We start from the raw sequence: 16416 nt of genomic DNA on the forward strand, positions 1-16416 counted from the left end.
ATCGTTTAACAATGATCTATATGCCATATTTCTATTGGAAATATTGGGAAGATAACTGCATACACTATGTTCAGTAGGTTGATTTCCCAGATTGAATGGCATAGGATCAGCATGCTTACTGACATGCCATTACACTCATCCATGAGAAAAAAAAGTTCAAATTATTTGGGCCATATATCTCTTGAAAACAGGAAAATAAAAATAAATCTCTTCAAAACCATGCACATGAAGAGGAAGGCAGCCCAAAGCCTTCCAGTCGACTACTACATAAAAAAAAGAGTCCGAAGATATAGGGATCTAGAATTAGTTAGTAAGCAAAGAAAGAAATAAGGACCCAGTATTAGCAACAAAGAAAGAAAATCTAAGCGCAGCAATCGCTACTCGCCTTGCATTTGCTGAGCCGCATCCAAGCAATCAACGTGGCCGAGCTGCGTTGCCGCCGTCACAGGGACTCCGGAGGCAACCACCTCCACCACCTTAATAATAGCGAGGCGTAGTCCTTGATATGTCGGCGTTGGGATCTGCCGGCGGAGGATCAGCCCGATGCAAGGCGATGCGGAGGGGGGCTGTGGCCGCGTGGATCGGGGGATTGAGGGGATGCCGAGGTCGGGGAACGGGGGGAGAGGCCGCCACTGCCGGTGGTGGATGACGCGACGATGGCAGATGAGCCGATGGAGGAGGAGGAGTCGCGGCAGGACTCACGGAAGAGGCAAGACACCGTGGCGGTGGAGGTAGTCGCCGTCGGTAGTGGTGGGCAGGGAGCTCGGCGGTAGAGTGGATGGTGGCGGCGAGGAAGCAGACGATGACAGCTGGGTTTCAGTGGATTTGGGAATTGGAATCGGCTAGGGTTTGAGGAACCAGGGTATGAAGCAATCACAACGCGGCTTTACCGAAATGACCCTAGTGCGTTGACAATAGTTATTGAATTATTTGGACAAAACAGTCAATTCAAATTTAAAATGGCTTGACCGCAAAGTGGCCCGACCGCGAAGATTTTGCTTTTGAAAAATTTTGGCTCCCACCCCACAAAAAAATTGGCGTCTACAGCTGCAGTATCATTCTTTTTTGGAAAAAAAATACAAACTATATGCAAAAATAATTTCAAGAGCAAATAAACAGTATATTCCAACATAAATATATTTTAATAAAATGAAGACATTTGGTGAAAATAAGTGAGAATGCTACCAATTTTCTGAAATGGTGTATCCAAAACAAATTACAAGAGCAAAAGAATATTATATTCCTACATAAATATTTTTTAAATAAAATAAACACGTGTGGTGAAAATGTTACCAAAAAATTCAATTGAAAACATATATATGTGGTAAAGACGAAAAACAAATTATATTCATATGTAATATTATGCCAAAGTTATATGCAATTACTCCCTTCGGACAATTATACTCGATGTCGATCGGTCTGCATAGGTCAACGGTTTGTTATACAATCATTCAAACTGAATCTAACTTGATTCCTCATCAAATGTTTTTTAAGCATGATATAAATAATTTTATATTTGCATAAAAAATTTTACATTAGACGAATGGTCAGCCGTTGGTAAAATAAGTCAATGACGTAAAAAATAACTACCGTTGTTTCAAATGCAAAAATCAGAAACAACAAAATTGTAGAACTCATCGAGATCTACAACTATCGTATTGGTATTTTTTACGAATAAGTTCATTTGAAAAATTAAAAATTTGAATTTTCAAAATCTGATAATTTCGAACGAAAATTGGGGTTAATAAATGATTTCAAATAGAAAAGTCACCAATACAAAGTTGTAGAACTCATCGAGATGCAAAATTTTTATTTTGGTCGTGTCTCCATCTGACTCTATTTGAATAATTTGAAATTCAAAGTTTGAGAACTTCAAATAGAATTTTTTATTAGTGAACGACTTCAGCTGAAAAAGTCATCAACAACAAAGTTGTATAAAATTATTTGAATGTCAAATTATGACAACTTCAAACAACATTTTCAAATACTAAATGATTTCAACTGAAAAAGTCATCAACAACGAAATTGTATAACTCATCAAGATATACAACTTTTGTTTTGGTCGTTTTGCTATATGACTTTGTTTCAATAATTTGAATTTGAATTTCAAATTATGACGACTTCAAACAACATTTTCAAATACTAAATGATTTCAACTGAAATGTCATCAACAACAAAGCTGTATAACTCATCAATATCTATAACTTCTATTTTGGTCGTTTCTTCATCCGACAAATAACATTCTCACAAAATTTATAAAACTATAACAGATATAAACTATAAGAGAGAGATGTAAATTTTGTGAGCAATGTTACTATCACTTTGTCGGATGAAGAAACGACCAAAATAGAAGTTATAGATATTGATGTGTTATACAACTTTGTTGTTGATGACTTTTTCAGTTGAAATCATTTAGTATTTGAAAATGTTTTTTGAAGTTGTTGTAATTTGAAATTCAAATTCAAATTATTGAAACAAAACCATATAGCAAAATGACAAAAACAAAAGTTGTAGATATTGATAAGTTGTACGACTTTGTGTTGACAATTTTTTTTTCATTTGAAATCATTTACTACCCGAAAAACTATTTGAATTGAGAGGAGGGAGACAAAATGGACTTCTTGGTGAGGGAGGAGCAAAAGGGCTGGACCGATGGCCTGAAGAGGGAGGAGGAGGGAGAGAGAGGCTGCGGGCTGAGGGAGGGAGAGAGTAATACTTGGGCCCAAAAAGGCAAACAAAATTTTTTTGAAATAAAGCAATAATCTTTACGCCATACATAATTCATCATACATCAAAAGATAATAGTAAGCATGTCAATTTGCAAATATTAATCAATTCATAAAGCATGATTGATTGATAGATATTTTTAAAAATTGATAAATATATGAGAAAACAAACCGCTAATAAATCACTAAGCCACAAGATCAAAATTCAAAGGAGAGAAACAATCAATCACTTATTATTGTCTATCAAATTGAAAATCCACAAGAAGTGCATGACATACCTTGATTTCTAAACCTTCTGCAGATGATACTTTTGCAACTAGGCATAGCATTCAGGCTCAATGGACTTCCTCGCCTGCGGGCAAATGCAGTGATGTTTGTATACTTGATCGTTTAATGCGAACCGGAACCATGGCCATGACCACGCCAATTATATAAAAAAAATCTGATCCTGTTTCTAACAGTGGTATAACTCGCACTTCTATATGTCCCATGTGAATTGGTAATTGATTAAATTAATTTGGGTAGGTCTAATGCATGATTGCTCATGCGGAACTGTTGGAGCGCACGGGTGCCCGTCAGGCATTGCAGTCCGTGTTTCTCTCCATGTCCGGTTTTAAATTGATCCATGTGTGCTTATTTATAAGTCTGTAGGAGCTTCTTTGAATGTGAGCCCACTTGTTTTTGAGGCCCAGTGAGAAATATATTGGCCCAAAACATTTATACATACAAACTTCATATATGTATATTATATATATATATATATATATATATATATATATATATATAATATGTGCATATGAGTTTTATACATTTTATACACATAAATTTTGTACCTATAACTTCATGCTTGTAAATGACAACGAATTGCATATGGCCCATGTATATGAATGGGCTACAGTTCCTTTCGGGCCATGTGCATGGGTTTTTTTTTCCCAAAAACATATAAGCCCATTTAAAAGAATGCACATGAGAGAAATATCATTACCCTCGACCTGCTAAATGGGAATGGGATAGGCTAAGACTGAAATAGAAATGACCGTCGATAAAAAGGATTTCGTGTGATGGTGTGAGATGCTATGCACCGTGGTGATTTGTAACATATATACCACAGAGATTTGGAATGGCATGGCTTTATGCACAACACCATAAGCATAAGTGATATCTAAGTAGTTAAAAGAAAATCCTTATATGAGAATGTTGGGCATGTTCACTTTACCATCACTTTCAACCCAAGTAAATTTTGATAGAGTAAAAAACTAAACACTACCTTAGTACCTTACCAATATCATCTTAGCAAAATTTGATGGTTCCCAAACTTTCTAATCATAAAAACCCTACCAAAATTCGGTAACCTCAAAATTTACCAAATTGAAATTGGCAATAAAGTGAAATGCCCGTAAATTTAACGACTGAAAATAAATAAACATATCAGTCAGGAGACTTGACAACCGGTGAGCATTAGTGTAAGAAGTTTATTTTAAACCCCGTAACCATGGGTGAAACATAACGTGGCCTCTGGCCACCCGGGCTATTGCCTAAGGCCTTCGATTGGAGGCCCATTAGGATTAAGATTTTTCAGTGTATGTAACTACCATGCAAGGCTCAGTATAAATTTGCCGTCAAACAATACCATTTTATTAAGTTATTAATTGCGCAGTGTTATGAATTTGCTACTCAAATCTGCCAAACATCTTCTCCACCGCTCAAACGTACGTGAATCAGAACACATACATATATGTAGGCATCCTTGCGTGATATAGCTAAATGGATCATGCAGACTGATGACTCTTCTGGGAGGACAAGGCTTCTATGGCAGTACCCAGCGGCCACGCCGACTCCACGTAGCAATCCCCATACTTGACCTGTTTCACAAGCGTCATCTCCCTAGTTGGCTTCAAACCTGCGAAACCATAATTCCAATTTCTATGTCAGGTGTTGTTGCTGCTACTTGCTAGTAACTTCAGTGTGGACGAATTTAATTCGGTTGTTCTTTAGTACGCCAATTTTGTAAAGAGTATATTAATTTTTCAAAGTGAACTAATATTGAAATGGAAACAAGTTACTTAAAGATTTGCCGCAAGTTCTAATAAATAATTATTTATATGATGTTTTACATGTTCAATAATGAGGCATTAGGAGGCACTATACAATAATATATATAGTTTATATTGTTTGTTTATCGAGTCCTAATATGTCACTCCTACTACACAGATGATTTATTGGATGAGAAAATTATAAACAGTTGATTCTACTTACGATTGTAAAACATCTCTTTAATTGTTTTTAACTCAGATTAATATATGGTGTGGGTGCATAGTGCATACATTCGTTTGTGTAATAAAATTAGATTAGCTCTAAATACAACTATTTTTATGGTTCCCGAAAAGATACCACACTGTCCGCAAATTAAAATATTAATTTAATCTGAGTTAAAAAGATTTAAAGAGATGCTTTACAATCGTAAGTAGAATCAACTGTTTATAATTTTTCTATCCAATAAATCATTTCTATTTATACTACCATCCTATAATCTCTCAATAAAAACTGTAAAATTATATAATATCCAACTGCTTAGATAGAAATAAGTTTTTTTACAATATAAGTATTGTTCCACTGATTCCAACGCACAGAACATACATTTTCACCTAATCACGGTCCTTAAGGAGAATTTAAACACTTAAGATGATTGAAAGGAAATCTTTTTTCCCTAACATTAATATTTGCAAAAAACACTTATATTCTACTACCTTCGTCCCAAAATAGCCTTATTTAGTTCGAGGGGTAAAAAGTGTTGGCTTGCCACATCGAATATACAGACACACATTTAAAGTATTAAACGTAGTCTAATAACAAAACAAATTACGAATTCCGCCTGTAAACTGCGAGACGAATTTATTTAGCCTAATTAATCCGTCATTAGCAAATATTTACTGTAGCACCACATTGTCAAATCATGGCGCAATTAGTCTTAAAAGATTCGTCTCGCAATTTACACGCAGTCTGCGTAATTAATTTTTTTTCTATATTTAATACTGCATGCATGTGTCCAAACATTCGTTGTGACAGGATGAAAAGTTTTTGCGTGAGAACTAAACAGGGTCTAAGTGCAGTTTTACATTGTTTGTGTTTAACGTTTAACCGTTCGTCTTATTTGAAACATTTTTATGATTAGTATTTTTATTGCTATTAAATGATAAAACATTAATAGTAATTTATGTGTGACTAATTTTTTTTAAAAAAAATTATAATTTTTTTAAATAAGACAGATGATCAAAGTTGTACACACATATCCACGACTGCACTTATTTTATTATAGGATGGATGTATTATATTTTGGAATGGACGAAATATTTTTGCAATTACTTACCGAAGCCCTTTGTAAGCAATGTGTACTGGTACGTCAGGTCCATGCATATGAACTGCACGTCGAACGCCTCCGGGTACGCGGCCGCGGCCTCGCCGGAGCTCAGCGAGCAGGCCTTCGACGCCGCCTCCGCGAACGCCGCCGGGGTGGTCACGGCGCTCGGCGCGTCGTCGACGACGAACCCGCCGTGCACCGCCCTGTCGTAGAAGTAGGACGCCACGTAGAGGTCGGCCATGCCGGCGCCGCCGCCGCCGTTCCACACGCCGTTGAAGCTGCAGTTCCGGGACTCGCACGGCGCGTCCAGGCCCAGCGCCGCCGCCGCCTCCTCGCCGCACTTGCCGTGGTCCGCCCCTTCCGGCGACGCCGCCGCGTCGTACTCCTCGCCGTTGTACTTGTATGTACCTTCGTCGAGGTCATCGACCAAGAATAAATCGTCAAATTATTTTCGTTTGCAGTTTCGTTTTGAACATTTCTTAACGGGCGACCGTGCAAAAAAGAGGAAATTTAATTTGCCCCTATTTGAATAAACGTTGACTAAATTAGAAAAAAAATGATTTTGTTTTGAAATTTTCTGGCTAAATAGTTTCATGCGGGGTTCTAAAATTCCTCAATTATTTATGTCGAAAATCCATGAAAATCATTCCACCAGCCTATACATATAGACGTATTCGGTATTAATGTGACACATTTAAATCTAAAAATTAAAGTATTTTTTCTGGGACATACCATTGAATTCGCGAAGCATGCAGGAGCTGAATTGCCCATTCTTCGTCTTAAGAATCTCGACGCGAGAAGCTTGGAGCCCATAATGCAAGTAACTGTTCATTCAAGATTATGTCTGATCATCACCATTGCCTAAAGTAAATAATTACTACTTATTTCCTTGTGTTACACAACTAACTCTGAATGATGTTCAGAAATTAATCAAGCCCGAGTTAGTCTGTTTTAAGCTTTCTTTTAATTAACCACAGGTCCACAGCCTTTTGTTGTCAATACAGACCAAAATTAAGTTAACAAAAATTGCATGGAGCTGAAGAAGTAAGATATAATTTGGTAAGAAGTTGTTGTCGATTCTACCTGTGAACATAAAGGTTATAATCTTTTCCCTTGAGATACTCCTTTGTAACATAAGGATCTTTGCCGACAGGGACTGGAGGAGAGTTTTCTGCAGCATCTGAAGAAATGGCATAGGCCATTTGAACTGAACCACCTCCGAGATCGATCACTCCTACGGTTTTTGAGTAATCCCCTCCTAACTTCCCCAAAAGATAGTTCAGAGCAACCTGCACCATGTACCATATGGAATTTTTATTTTCCGAAATGATATATTTATATAAAGATGTAAATTGTCAGAAAATTTCTGCTCTGAATGACAGTATGTCAAACATTTCATACCCAGAGGTTGGATCCTTCTTGAGAACCCCCAAGGACACTGATCCATTCTGGTTTGTACTGGAAATTGCTCTTGCTGTGGACAAGATCTCGAACCTGTAAGTAATATTATTGAAAACATGTCATTTTTGTGATCAATATATAGTCTACAAACGGTTAAGATCTTTGCAAAAGTAGAGTACATCATCTAATGAAACCAGATTACGGTGAGAATATTATTTACCGCTTCAAGAATTTGCTCTGACTTCTCATCTCCAATCAGTCTTAGACCAGCAGTGGCCTGAACACCAATTTGATTACACCAAACATAAAATAGTTCTTAAGATCATTTCAAGAATAATTAATTCCAGTTTCAGTAAGATCAGTAAGTACCCCAAGTTTGAGGGGAGTTCTTTTCTGAAGCTGCTTGGGAACAACACCTTTAGCCTTCTCTAGCAGAGGAGCAATGGAGTTTGCAGCTTCCTGTGGTTTGCCAGCATATGAGCTCAACCCGGGCTTCACCTATATTTTTTTTTCGAATGTGAGCCTATATGAAGTTACAACTTTTTTCATAGAATCCACAAACTATCCTCATAACTGTTCCATGCACGTATGCTTTATTGCTTTACACTTCAAAAAGATGCTGCAGAAATCTTGAAGCATGCTATACGCACGCTTCACACTTTAAAAAGGAGAAGCGATAATCTTGAAGCATACTCCAAGTATATGGAATACAACGTCGCGTTTTCTTGCTGGCAAGAGCATTTGAAATTCAACTATTTTTTGTGGTCTTCCAAGTGAGAATTTGACTAGAATTTTATAGTAAAAATTTATTTATGAAATCTAATAAGTTTAAGAGATTATAAAATTATTTTTCAAGAAAAATATCACTGGTGGAGAAACCATCTTTGGTCGGTCGACCAGATTTCACAATAGTCCCGGTTGTATTAAAAACCGGGACTAAAAACATCTTTAATCCCGGTTTAAAAGATCAAGGGTACTTTTTCATCTTTAGTACCGGTTGGTGTTACCAACCGATACTAAAGATCTATTTGTAGTCCCGGTTGGTGTTACCAACCGGGAAAAAAGATCAACATAAGCTTTACTCCCGGTTGGAGTTACCAACTGGGACTAAAGATGTATTTTTAGTCCCGGTTGGTAACACCAACCGGGAGTAAAGATCCCCATGCGCCACCGGCCAGCAGCACCTCGTCCTCCCCGCCCTATCTTATCCCTTCTCCTTCCCACTTCTCCTCCTCTTTCTCACTTCTCCTTCTCCTCCTCCTCTCCTCTCAACCCTCTCCTCCCCCTCATTCTCTCCCCCCTCCCCTCCCCTCCGGCTCCTCTCCGGCGGCGGGAGGCGGCCGGGCGGCGGCGGCGGCCTCCCCTCCGTCAGATCCGGGAGGGCAGGCGGCCAGGTGGCGGCGGCGGCCTCCCCTCCGTCGGATCCGGGAGGGGAGGCGGCCGTCGCGCACAGAGGGCCGTCCCCAGTGGCGGCGGCGGAGGCCAGCGCGGAGGGCTGGCCACAAGGCGGCAGGCGGTGGTGGCCGGGCGCAAGGCGGTGGGTGGCGGCCGGGCGGCGGTGACCCGCGCGGTGGTCGGGCGCAAGGCGGCCGGCGGCCCACGGCCGGGCGGCGGCGACTGTGAATTTTTTTGAATGATTTGTATATTTTGGTGGAGCATTTTGTTGGTTGATTTAGGGATGATTTTGTGATTAATTTGTGGATTGTGATTGATTTGTGGATTGTGGATGTGGATGTATTGTGGATGTATTTTGTTGTGCTTGATGTAATTTTTTTTTTGAGATTTTGTGATGTATTTGAGTATTTGAGATGATCGATTGTGGATTTGGAGGCAATTTGAGAATGATTGATTTGGGATTTTGGGGACGGGATGGGGTGAAATCAATATATATTAAAAACAATGAAGAAAAGAAAATAATAAAGAGCAACCGGATCTAGTCTTTTTAGTCCCGGTTGTATCTTTAGTCTCAGTTGGTAACACCAACCGGGACTAAAAATGGATTTTTACTCCCGGTTTTTTCACCCGGGACTAAAGATAGCGATCTTTAGTCCCGTATTCGTAGTCCCGGTTGGAAAACCGGGACTACATGGGGGTTACGAACCGGGAGTAAAAACCCCTTCTCCACCAGTGTATGGACATACGATTTGAAACTAAGTACTTTAAAAGTTATGGATGGTTATAGTATTAAGGCTGCGTTCTTTGTTAGGAGTTCCCAACTCCCCACCATCGTTTTTCACGCGTACGCTTTTCAAACTACTAAACGGTGCTTTTTTTTTGCAAAAAGTTTCTATACGAAAGTTGCTAAAAAAATCATATTGATCCATTTTTTTTAGAAAAAAGCTACTTCCTCCATTTAACATATATATATATATATATATATATATATATATATATATATATATATATATATATATATATATATATAAAATAAGTCGTTTCAGCCTTGTGCGAAATGATAAACAAATAAATAAAAATGTTTTTTTGCAACTTCCTCTAAATTGTTTTACTAGGGAAAAACCGTTTGTATAAACAAAGGTAGTATTTAGTAGTTAAAAACCAACTAGTAAGGAAATTTTAAAAATTATGCGGATATCTGAAACAACTTATATTTAATTAGCAAAGAATGAAAATAACAGATTGTATTTTGCAACCGGCTGGAGAAACTGTGTGGAGAGCTAGTTTCCACCGCCAAAACAATAAAAAATATCATTGTATGTTGGGTTTACGATTCCGACAGGCTCTTCTGTTTCGGGCACCGGCGAAAGTCAGAATTTCGTGAAATCCGGTAAAAAACCGGTAAATTCCGAACAAATTTCATAAACCAAAATTTGAATACAAATCCCTAAGTTTGTCGACAAGTTCTTGAAAACCGGTCGGTTTTAGCGAAATTCTGATCGAAATCATCGAAATTTCGATCGGTAATTTGTCTCTTTTTTTAATTATTTATTCTTTTCTTTCTTGATGTAAGTTTCAATAAATACACACAATACATCATTTTTTTCAAAAATTTATATCCCAATTGGTTATATGAATATCATAGTATTTATAAGATTTTTTTGATTTTTTTCTTTTTTTATCAATTCAAATTGAATTTGGATGAAACTCCTCGAAATCTCAAACGGTTTATACTTTCGAGCCTCATCGAAACGTCGAAATTTCACGAAATCGGACTAGATTTTGTCAGAATCGTAAACCCTGATTGTATGTATCTATACTTTGTATAGTTGATACCCACTAGTATGTCATCTCATCATCCACTAGCAATTAACATCTTAAATTTCACACAAGCAAGACACATCTTCTCCCCACATTATTTTCATAACATTTCAACATTCATCATTTGTACAATTTTCACATATACCCATCCACTAATTCCACAATAAAACATGGGGTGTCACGTTTGTTGCAGGCGTGGTCCAAGCTATCGTCTCCAGACCGAAACACGTGAATGTTGACGTTATCGATACTCCTCATCTACTCACTGAGCCATGATGTTTCAACTTAAAATTGCCAACTACTCAACTTTATCGAATTGAAATTTCTACCAAAATTTGTTGCATCGGATCCACCTCTGTAAAAACTGTGAAAAGTTTGAAACTAAATTAATTATGAGTTCCTCATGACAATAGGCGAGGAAGTTATACGCGACATGCATGCAATTTTAATAATCAACTCATGTTACGCTATACAGAACATTGATTTTTTTTCCTTTGTCTCGAACTTCGTGAAGAACTCCATTCTATCTCTCCAATGAAAAATGTGAGCTCTGCCTAAATGTCTAGTTATTGAGCATGCAAATTAAGTTTATATATCTTTTTCTTTTTACCGATTTTTACATGAACAGTTTACTCTCGCCACGTAATACTCCCTCCGTCCCTAAATATTATACTGTTGACCTTTTTTAAACATATTTGATCATTTATCTTATTCAAGAACTTTGTGAAATATATAAATATATATATATATATATATATATATATATATATATATATATATATATATATATATATATATATATATATATATATATATATATATATATATATATATATATATATATATATATATATATATATATATATATATATATATATATATATATATATATATATATATATATAAAAATATATATATATATATATATATATATATAAAAGTATATTTAACCATGAATCAAATGATAGAAAAATAATTAGTAATTACTTAAATTTTTTTAATAGGACGAACGGTTATTAAAAAAAATCAACAACGTCAACTATTTAGAGACGAAGGGAGCACATGTGTTGTCAATTCATACCTTGGCGAAGAGCTCCATGTCGTCGCCGATCTTGACGAGGTCCATCTGCTTGTCGAACCTGAAGACGTGAACCCGGCTCCCGGTGCTGCCGGCGTCGAAGATCACGGCGTACTTATCGTTCCCGGCGCCGTCCTTCCTCGCCGAGATCTGCAGCGCCGGCAGGTCGTCGTCGGCCGACGACGACGCTGCAGCACTACTCATCCCGGCGGCCTTCCGGCCGAGCACCACCGCCGCGTCGCCGGAGACCACGCCACGCCACGACGACACCGCGACGGCGAGGACGAGGAGGACGGCGTGCAACAACACGGCGGAGCGTGCCATCGCTGCCGCCGCCGATCGATGAAAGCGCCTCCGATCGAGCTGGCAGACTGAGCCGCACTCAGCTACGAGCTAATATACTCCGATGGAGTCAGGGAGTTGCTGGTGGGTGAACAGATGAACGATCTAGTCCATATTTATATCCTGCAAGCGAGCACGGTGAATTTTTAGATTAATACTATATAGAAATAATTTTACATCTTCAGCCACTGCCATCAAGCACGCGTACGGCTAAGCGAGCGAGGTGATATGAACGGATTCCGTACGTTGTTGATCAAGATGTTTAGGTGTTGGTGTATCTCCACACATGACACATCCATCAATCAGTGCTCACTGTCTCTGTGTCCTTCCTCTCGTACATGGAGAGAGACGACGACGTCTTTGGCGAGAGCTCCAGCCACAACAACGAAAATGGCATCTAAGGACAGCTACCCCTGGTTGAGACGTATTGTGACCGTGTCTCTCTCCTTACGGATCATATCTCTGAGGTACGTAAAGACGCTATGCGATGCTTTACATACTGGCACATGATTCAGTTCCATATATAAAGAAGGACATTGAGATGTTTTGGAGTGGAGTGATTTGAGAATATAAATTCTTCAAGAACAAAATTTCTCTTGACCATATATCAGTACTAGAGAAAGTATTTTTGCAGGGCGGCCAAAATAGTTTTCACAAGCAGCCAGCCATGCCATCGATACCTCAAGGCCTATAAAAATCATGTGTTTTCATAGGCCGGCAACCGACCGCCTACGAAAATGAATTTTCGCACTCGGCTCCCTAACGCCGTCCAACTGCGAAGAGATTTTTCAGTGCTAAAAAAATGAGCAGCCGATGTCGTTTTGCCCTGCAACATCTTCCCAGTTCCCATCCAATCCAATCCACCTCCCATTTCCCATCCAGTATAATCAAATCAAATCCAATTCACAGAAACATCACAAATTCGCATAACAAAACAAATCCATAGCAACACGACATTCCTTGTCGCTGTCACCAATGGCCGTCGTTGGTGAAACTAGCAGTCACCGCCGCCATGCCGAGAAGGATGGTTGCCGTAGCCGAGCCACATTCACCCTCCCCTTTGTCGCCTCTACTGGCCTCCTCCCCTCGGAGGATCTGGGAAAGGGAGGGGAGAGAAAGGGAAGGGGGGAGAGTGGAGCCACCACGTCATCCCCTCCTCATTCTACCACGTGCCGCTGCCACCGCCACCCTCCTTTTACGACGCCTGTCGCCACAAACGTTGATCTCCTCCACTCTAACCAAATCTAGGAGACCGATCGGAGGGGACTGGAGCCTCCGCTATCGCCCCTCCTTCTCCCTACCGTCGAACGATGCAAGACACCACCAATCTGGGGCGCTGCCAACCACGCCTCCAGCCAGTTGCGAGGAAAAGGAGGGATGGGAGGGGATAGAACAGGAGGGGACGTCAGTGGAGCATCCGCCACCGCCTCTCCTCCCTATCGTCAGGTGCTGCAGACCTACCTCCAGCTAGATTTGGAGGGGAGGAGCCCCCATCACCACCATGCTGCCCTGCTGCCAGTAGTGGAGAAGAGGGAAGGGGAGGGGAACCGGTGGTGGAGGCATGGTGAAGGAGGAGACTACCAAGACTTAGTCGCTGCGAGCTCCGCTGGATCGATCGGGTCCTGATTTTAGTAACGCCCCCACACTATAACCCCACTTTCTAGACAGACGACTTTAGACCCCGCCAGCAAAAATTGATTTTTATAGGCACGGTCTAAAGAGTTTCCACCTGCCAAAATATGAGGTATTTTCATAGGCAAACCTCTTCAAACCTCGCCTGTAAAAGTCGATTTTTCATAGGCGGAGCCAAAGATATGAGGCCTCTTGGTATTTTCAAACGGTAAAAGTGAAAATATTTTGTCTGCTTGAAAAAATAAAACACAGTGTTAGGAAAATGCTTTATATATTGGCCGATCGGCCTTATGGTCTAATATATTTATTTTCATTTTGTTAGTTACAAAATCAAACTAACTAGCATAACATGAACCTAATTGATAGGACCTATACTAGAGCTAAATATATCTTTCGAGGCTTCGTGTGTCACAACAAAAACAAATCCACATCCAAATATGTAAAATGAAAAATACAGGCAAGACAAATTTTCATAAGATGGAACATAGTGGCAAACTGTGGCTAGACCTTATGCCATGGGGGATGGCATCGTTGGGTGACTCAGGGATCGGTGCTGGTTGTCAAGGAGTGTTGGTGGCTAGGGGTCAATTAATGCTAAGGTGGCACATGCCAACAGGGTCATGTGAAGACTAGGGCTTGGGAAGCAGTGATGTGCAGACAATCACTAGCGACGAGTGTTAGGGTTACGGATAAGGTATACCCTCTACCCTTGGATGTATGTTGTATACCGATACGGTATACCTGCACATATACGGATGTTTCCTGTACATGTTAAGGAAATCCATCATGTAACAGAAACGGAGTCCACGGATGGAAGGAGTCCTACTCGGATAGAACTGAGTCGTTACTATATCGTGTGGGGTCCGATATCTCCGAGTTCTAGTTGGAGATCGACTGACCCGCAGTATAAAAGGGACCCCCCGGGAGGACCAAAGGGATCGAATCTCACCGCCAACACAACCACCACAGCCTACGAAGTCGGAGCCAGGAGCCAAGTCGCCGGGTGATCTAGTCGAACCAACTCGACTACGGTCTTGTCGGTATCATTGAGTTCTACTATTTCCTTTGTAATCTGTGGTTTCCATCATATAATCCCATACCAACTGGATTAGGGCTATTACCTATCAAGGGGCCTGAACCAGTATAATCCTTGTCTTTGTGGTTTCCATCATATAATCCCATACCAACTGGATTAGGGCTATTACCTATCAAGGGGCCCGAACCAGTATAATCCTTGTCTTTTATTTGCTTGATGTCGTATTACGTAGATTCTCGTACCAACGTACCCCAATACCCTCTATATCCGGTCTACGGTATCCCCCGTCGATAGTGGCGCACCAGGTAGGGGGCTTTGGTACTCAAGTGTCATCAAGCTTCGTCGACAACAGCGTCAACCCCAGCATCAACCAAGGAGTTTCTACTTCAACAATGCTGGTCCATCAATGACCTGAAGCGAGAACACCGTGGTTACAACCCTGGATGGCTCCATGTCGAAGAATCCTCCCTCAGAAGTGGAGAACGGAACATCGACGACATCCAAGCCCGAGAAGGATCCTAATGCGGCCAAATCTTGTCCTTCCGACGAGAATCACGAGCCGACAAGGACAATTTCTGAGGCAACAAGGTCCTGGTGTTTTATCCACAAAACCAGGAAACACACCTTGTAGGCTTGCTGGGTTTTTCTCGACGTACAAGCTGAGATCTGTGCCTGCAAAGAGCGTGGAATTCAATGTACTTCTCTAACCCGTGATGTCTATTGTCATATTCACAAGACAAAGAATCACGACCTCTCAAGCTGCAAGGTTCTTCTCAGTGCCATGAGGACGTCACCTCCTAAGGTCCAGCAGTCACAAATCTCTCTTAGAGATGCGGACAAGGAACAAGGAGCGACAGTTATCTCAGATCGATTCGTTGGGGTAATCGACGTCGATCCCCACGAGCTGTCGGTTCTACACTTGCTCGAAGACCAGGCCTCATCATCGACGAGTACACCACGTGATGTGTTCGTTATCGATAGGACCAGCATGTCTGCGCACGCTAACGCATAAGCGGAGGATCAAGTGGTTACACTGGCCCAGCACATCAGGGCCATCAACGCAATACTGAGGGAAACCCCTTATGATCCCGTTCTGAACGATGATCTCGCACAGTGGACAGAACGACTACGGGAATCAGTGGCTAACCTCAGTAACGCGTTCGAGGAGGCCGCCGCCGGAGTACCGACAAAACAACCGCCAATTGGTGGTGCCAATGGCGAACTACCTGGGCAGCGGGCATCACCTCGTCAAGCCACCCCTCCACCTCGTGGCACCAGCGATCTCCGTGACCATTTGAATGGCCGCCGAGAAGCACGACGCGCTAGACAACGAAAACCGTTCCCGACATCTCGTCTCTTCACGACGTCGGGAGAACGAAGAGCGAGGAGGACACTCGAGCAAGAACCAAGACCGTGATAACCGCCACGAACGCGATGATCGCGAACAGCGGATGCCGGGCGAGACTGATCAAGGACGCCACCAAAAAGATGACGACGACGGAGATCGCCGTCGGGACAACAACGGTGGGCGACGACAGGATTCTCGAGAACCTGGACGTCATCCTCGTATTCGTACCCCGGAACCAAGTGACTCATCATCATCATCGTCATCCTCATCATCCTCGTC

The 16416-nt window shown here is 40.9% G+C and overlaps 1 protein-coding gene across 1 annotated transcript; it reads right to left on the reverse strand.

The window, feature by feature from the left end:
* Positions 1 to 4338: 4338 nt before the first annotated feature.
* LOC4350420 (probable apyrase 3) lies at positions 4339 to 12507 on the reverse strand. Its single transcript, XM_015761021.3, has 9 exons — positions 12367 to 12507; positions 11783 to 12244; positions 7855 to 7983; positions 7706 to 7762; positions 7486 to 7578; positions 7168 to 7373; positions 6817 to 6908; positions 6094 to 6492; positions 4339 to 4626 (listed from the first exon to the last, which is right to left on the reverse strand). Exons 2-9 carry the CDS (start codon positions 12101 to 12103, stop codon positions 4496 to 4498), a joined length of 1428 nt encoding a protein of 475 aa, XP_015616507.1. The 5' UTR covers positions 12104 to 12244; positions 12367 to 12507; the 3' UTR covers positions 4339 to 4495.
* Between the last annotated feature and the right edge of the window lie 3909 nt (positions 12508 to 16416).

Source organism: Oryza sativa, chromosome 11 (genome assembly GCF_034140825.1).
Source record: "Oryza sativa Japonica Group chromosome 11, ASM3414082v1".
Taxonomy (NCBI): domain Eukaryota; kingdom Viridiplantae; phylum Streptophyta; class Magnoliopsida; order Poales; family Poaceae; genus Oryza; species Oryza sativa.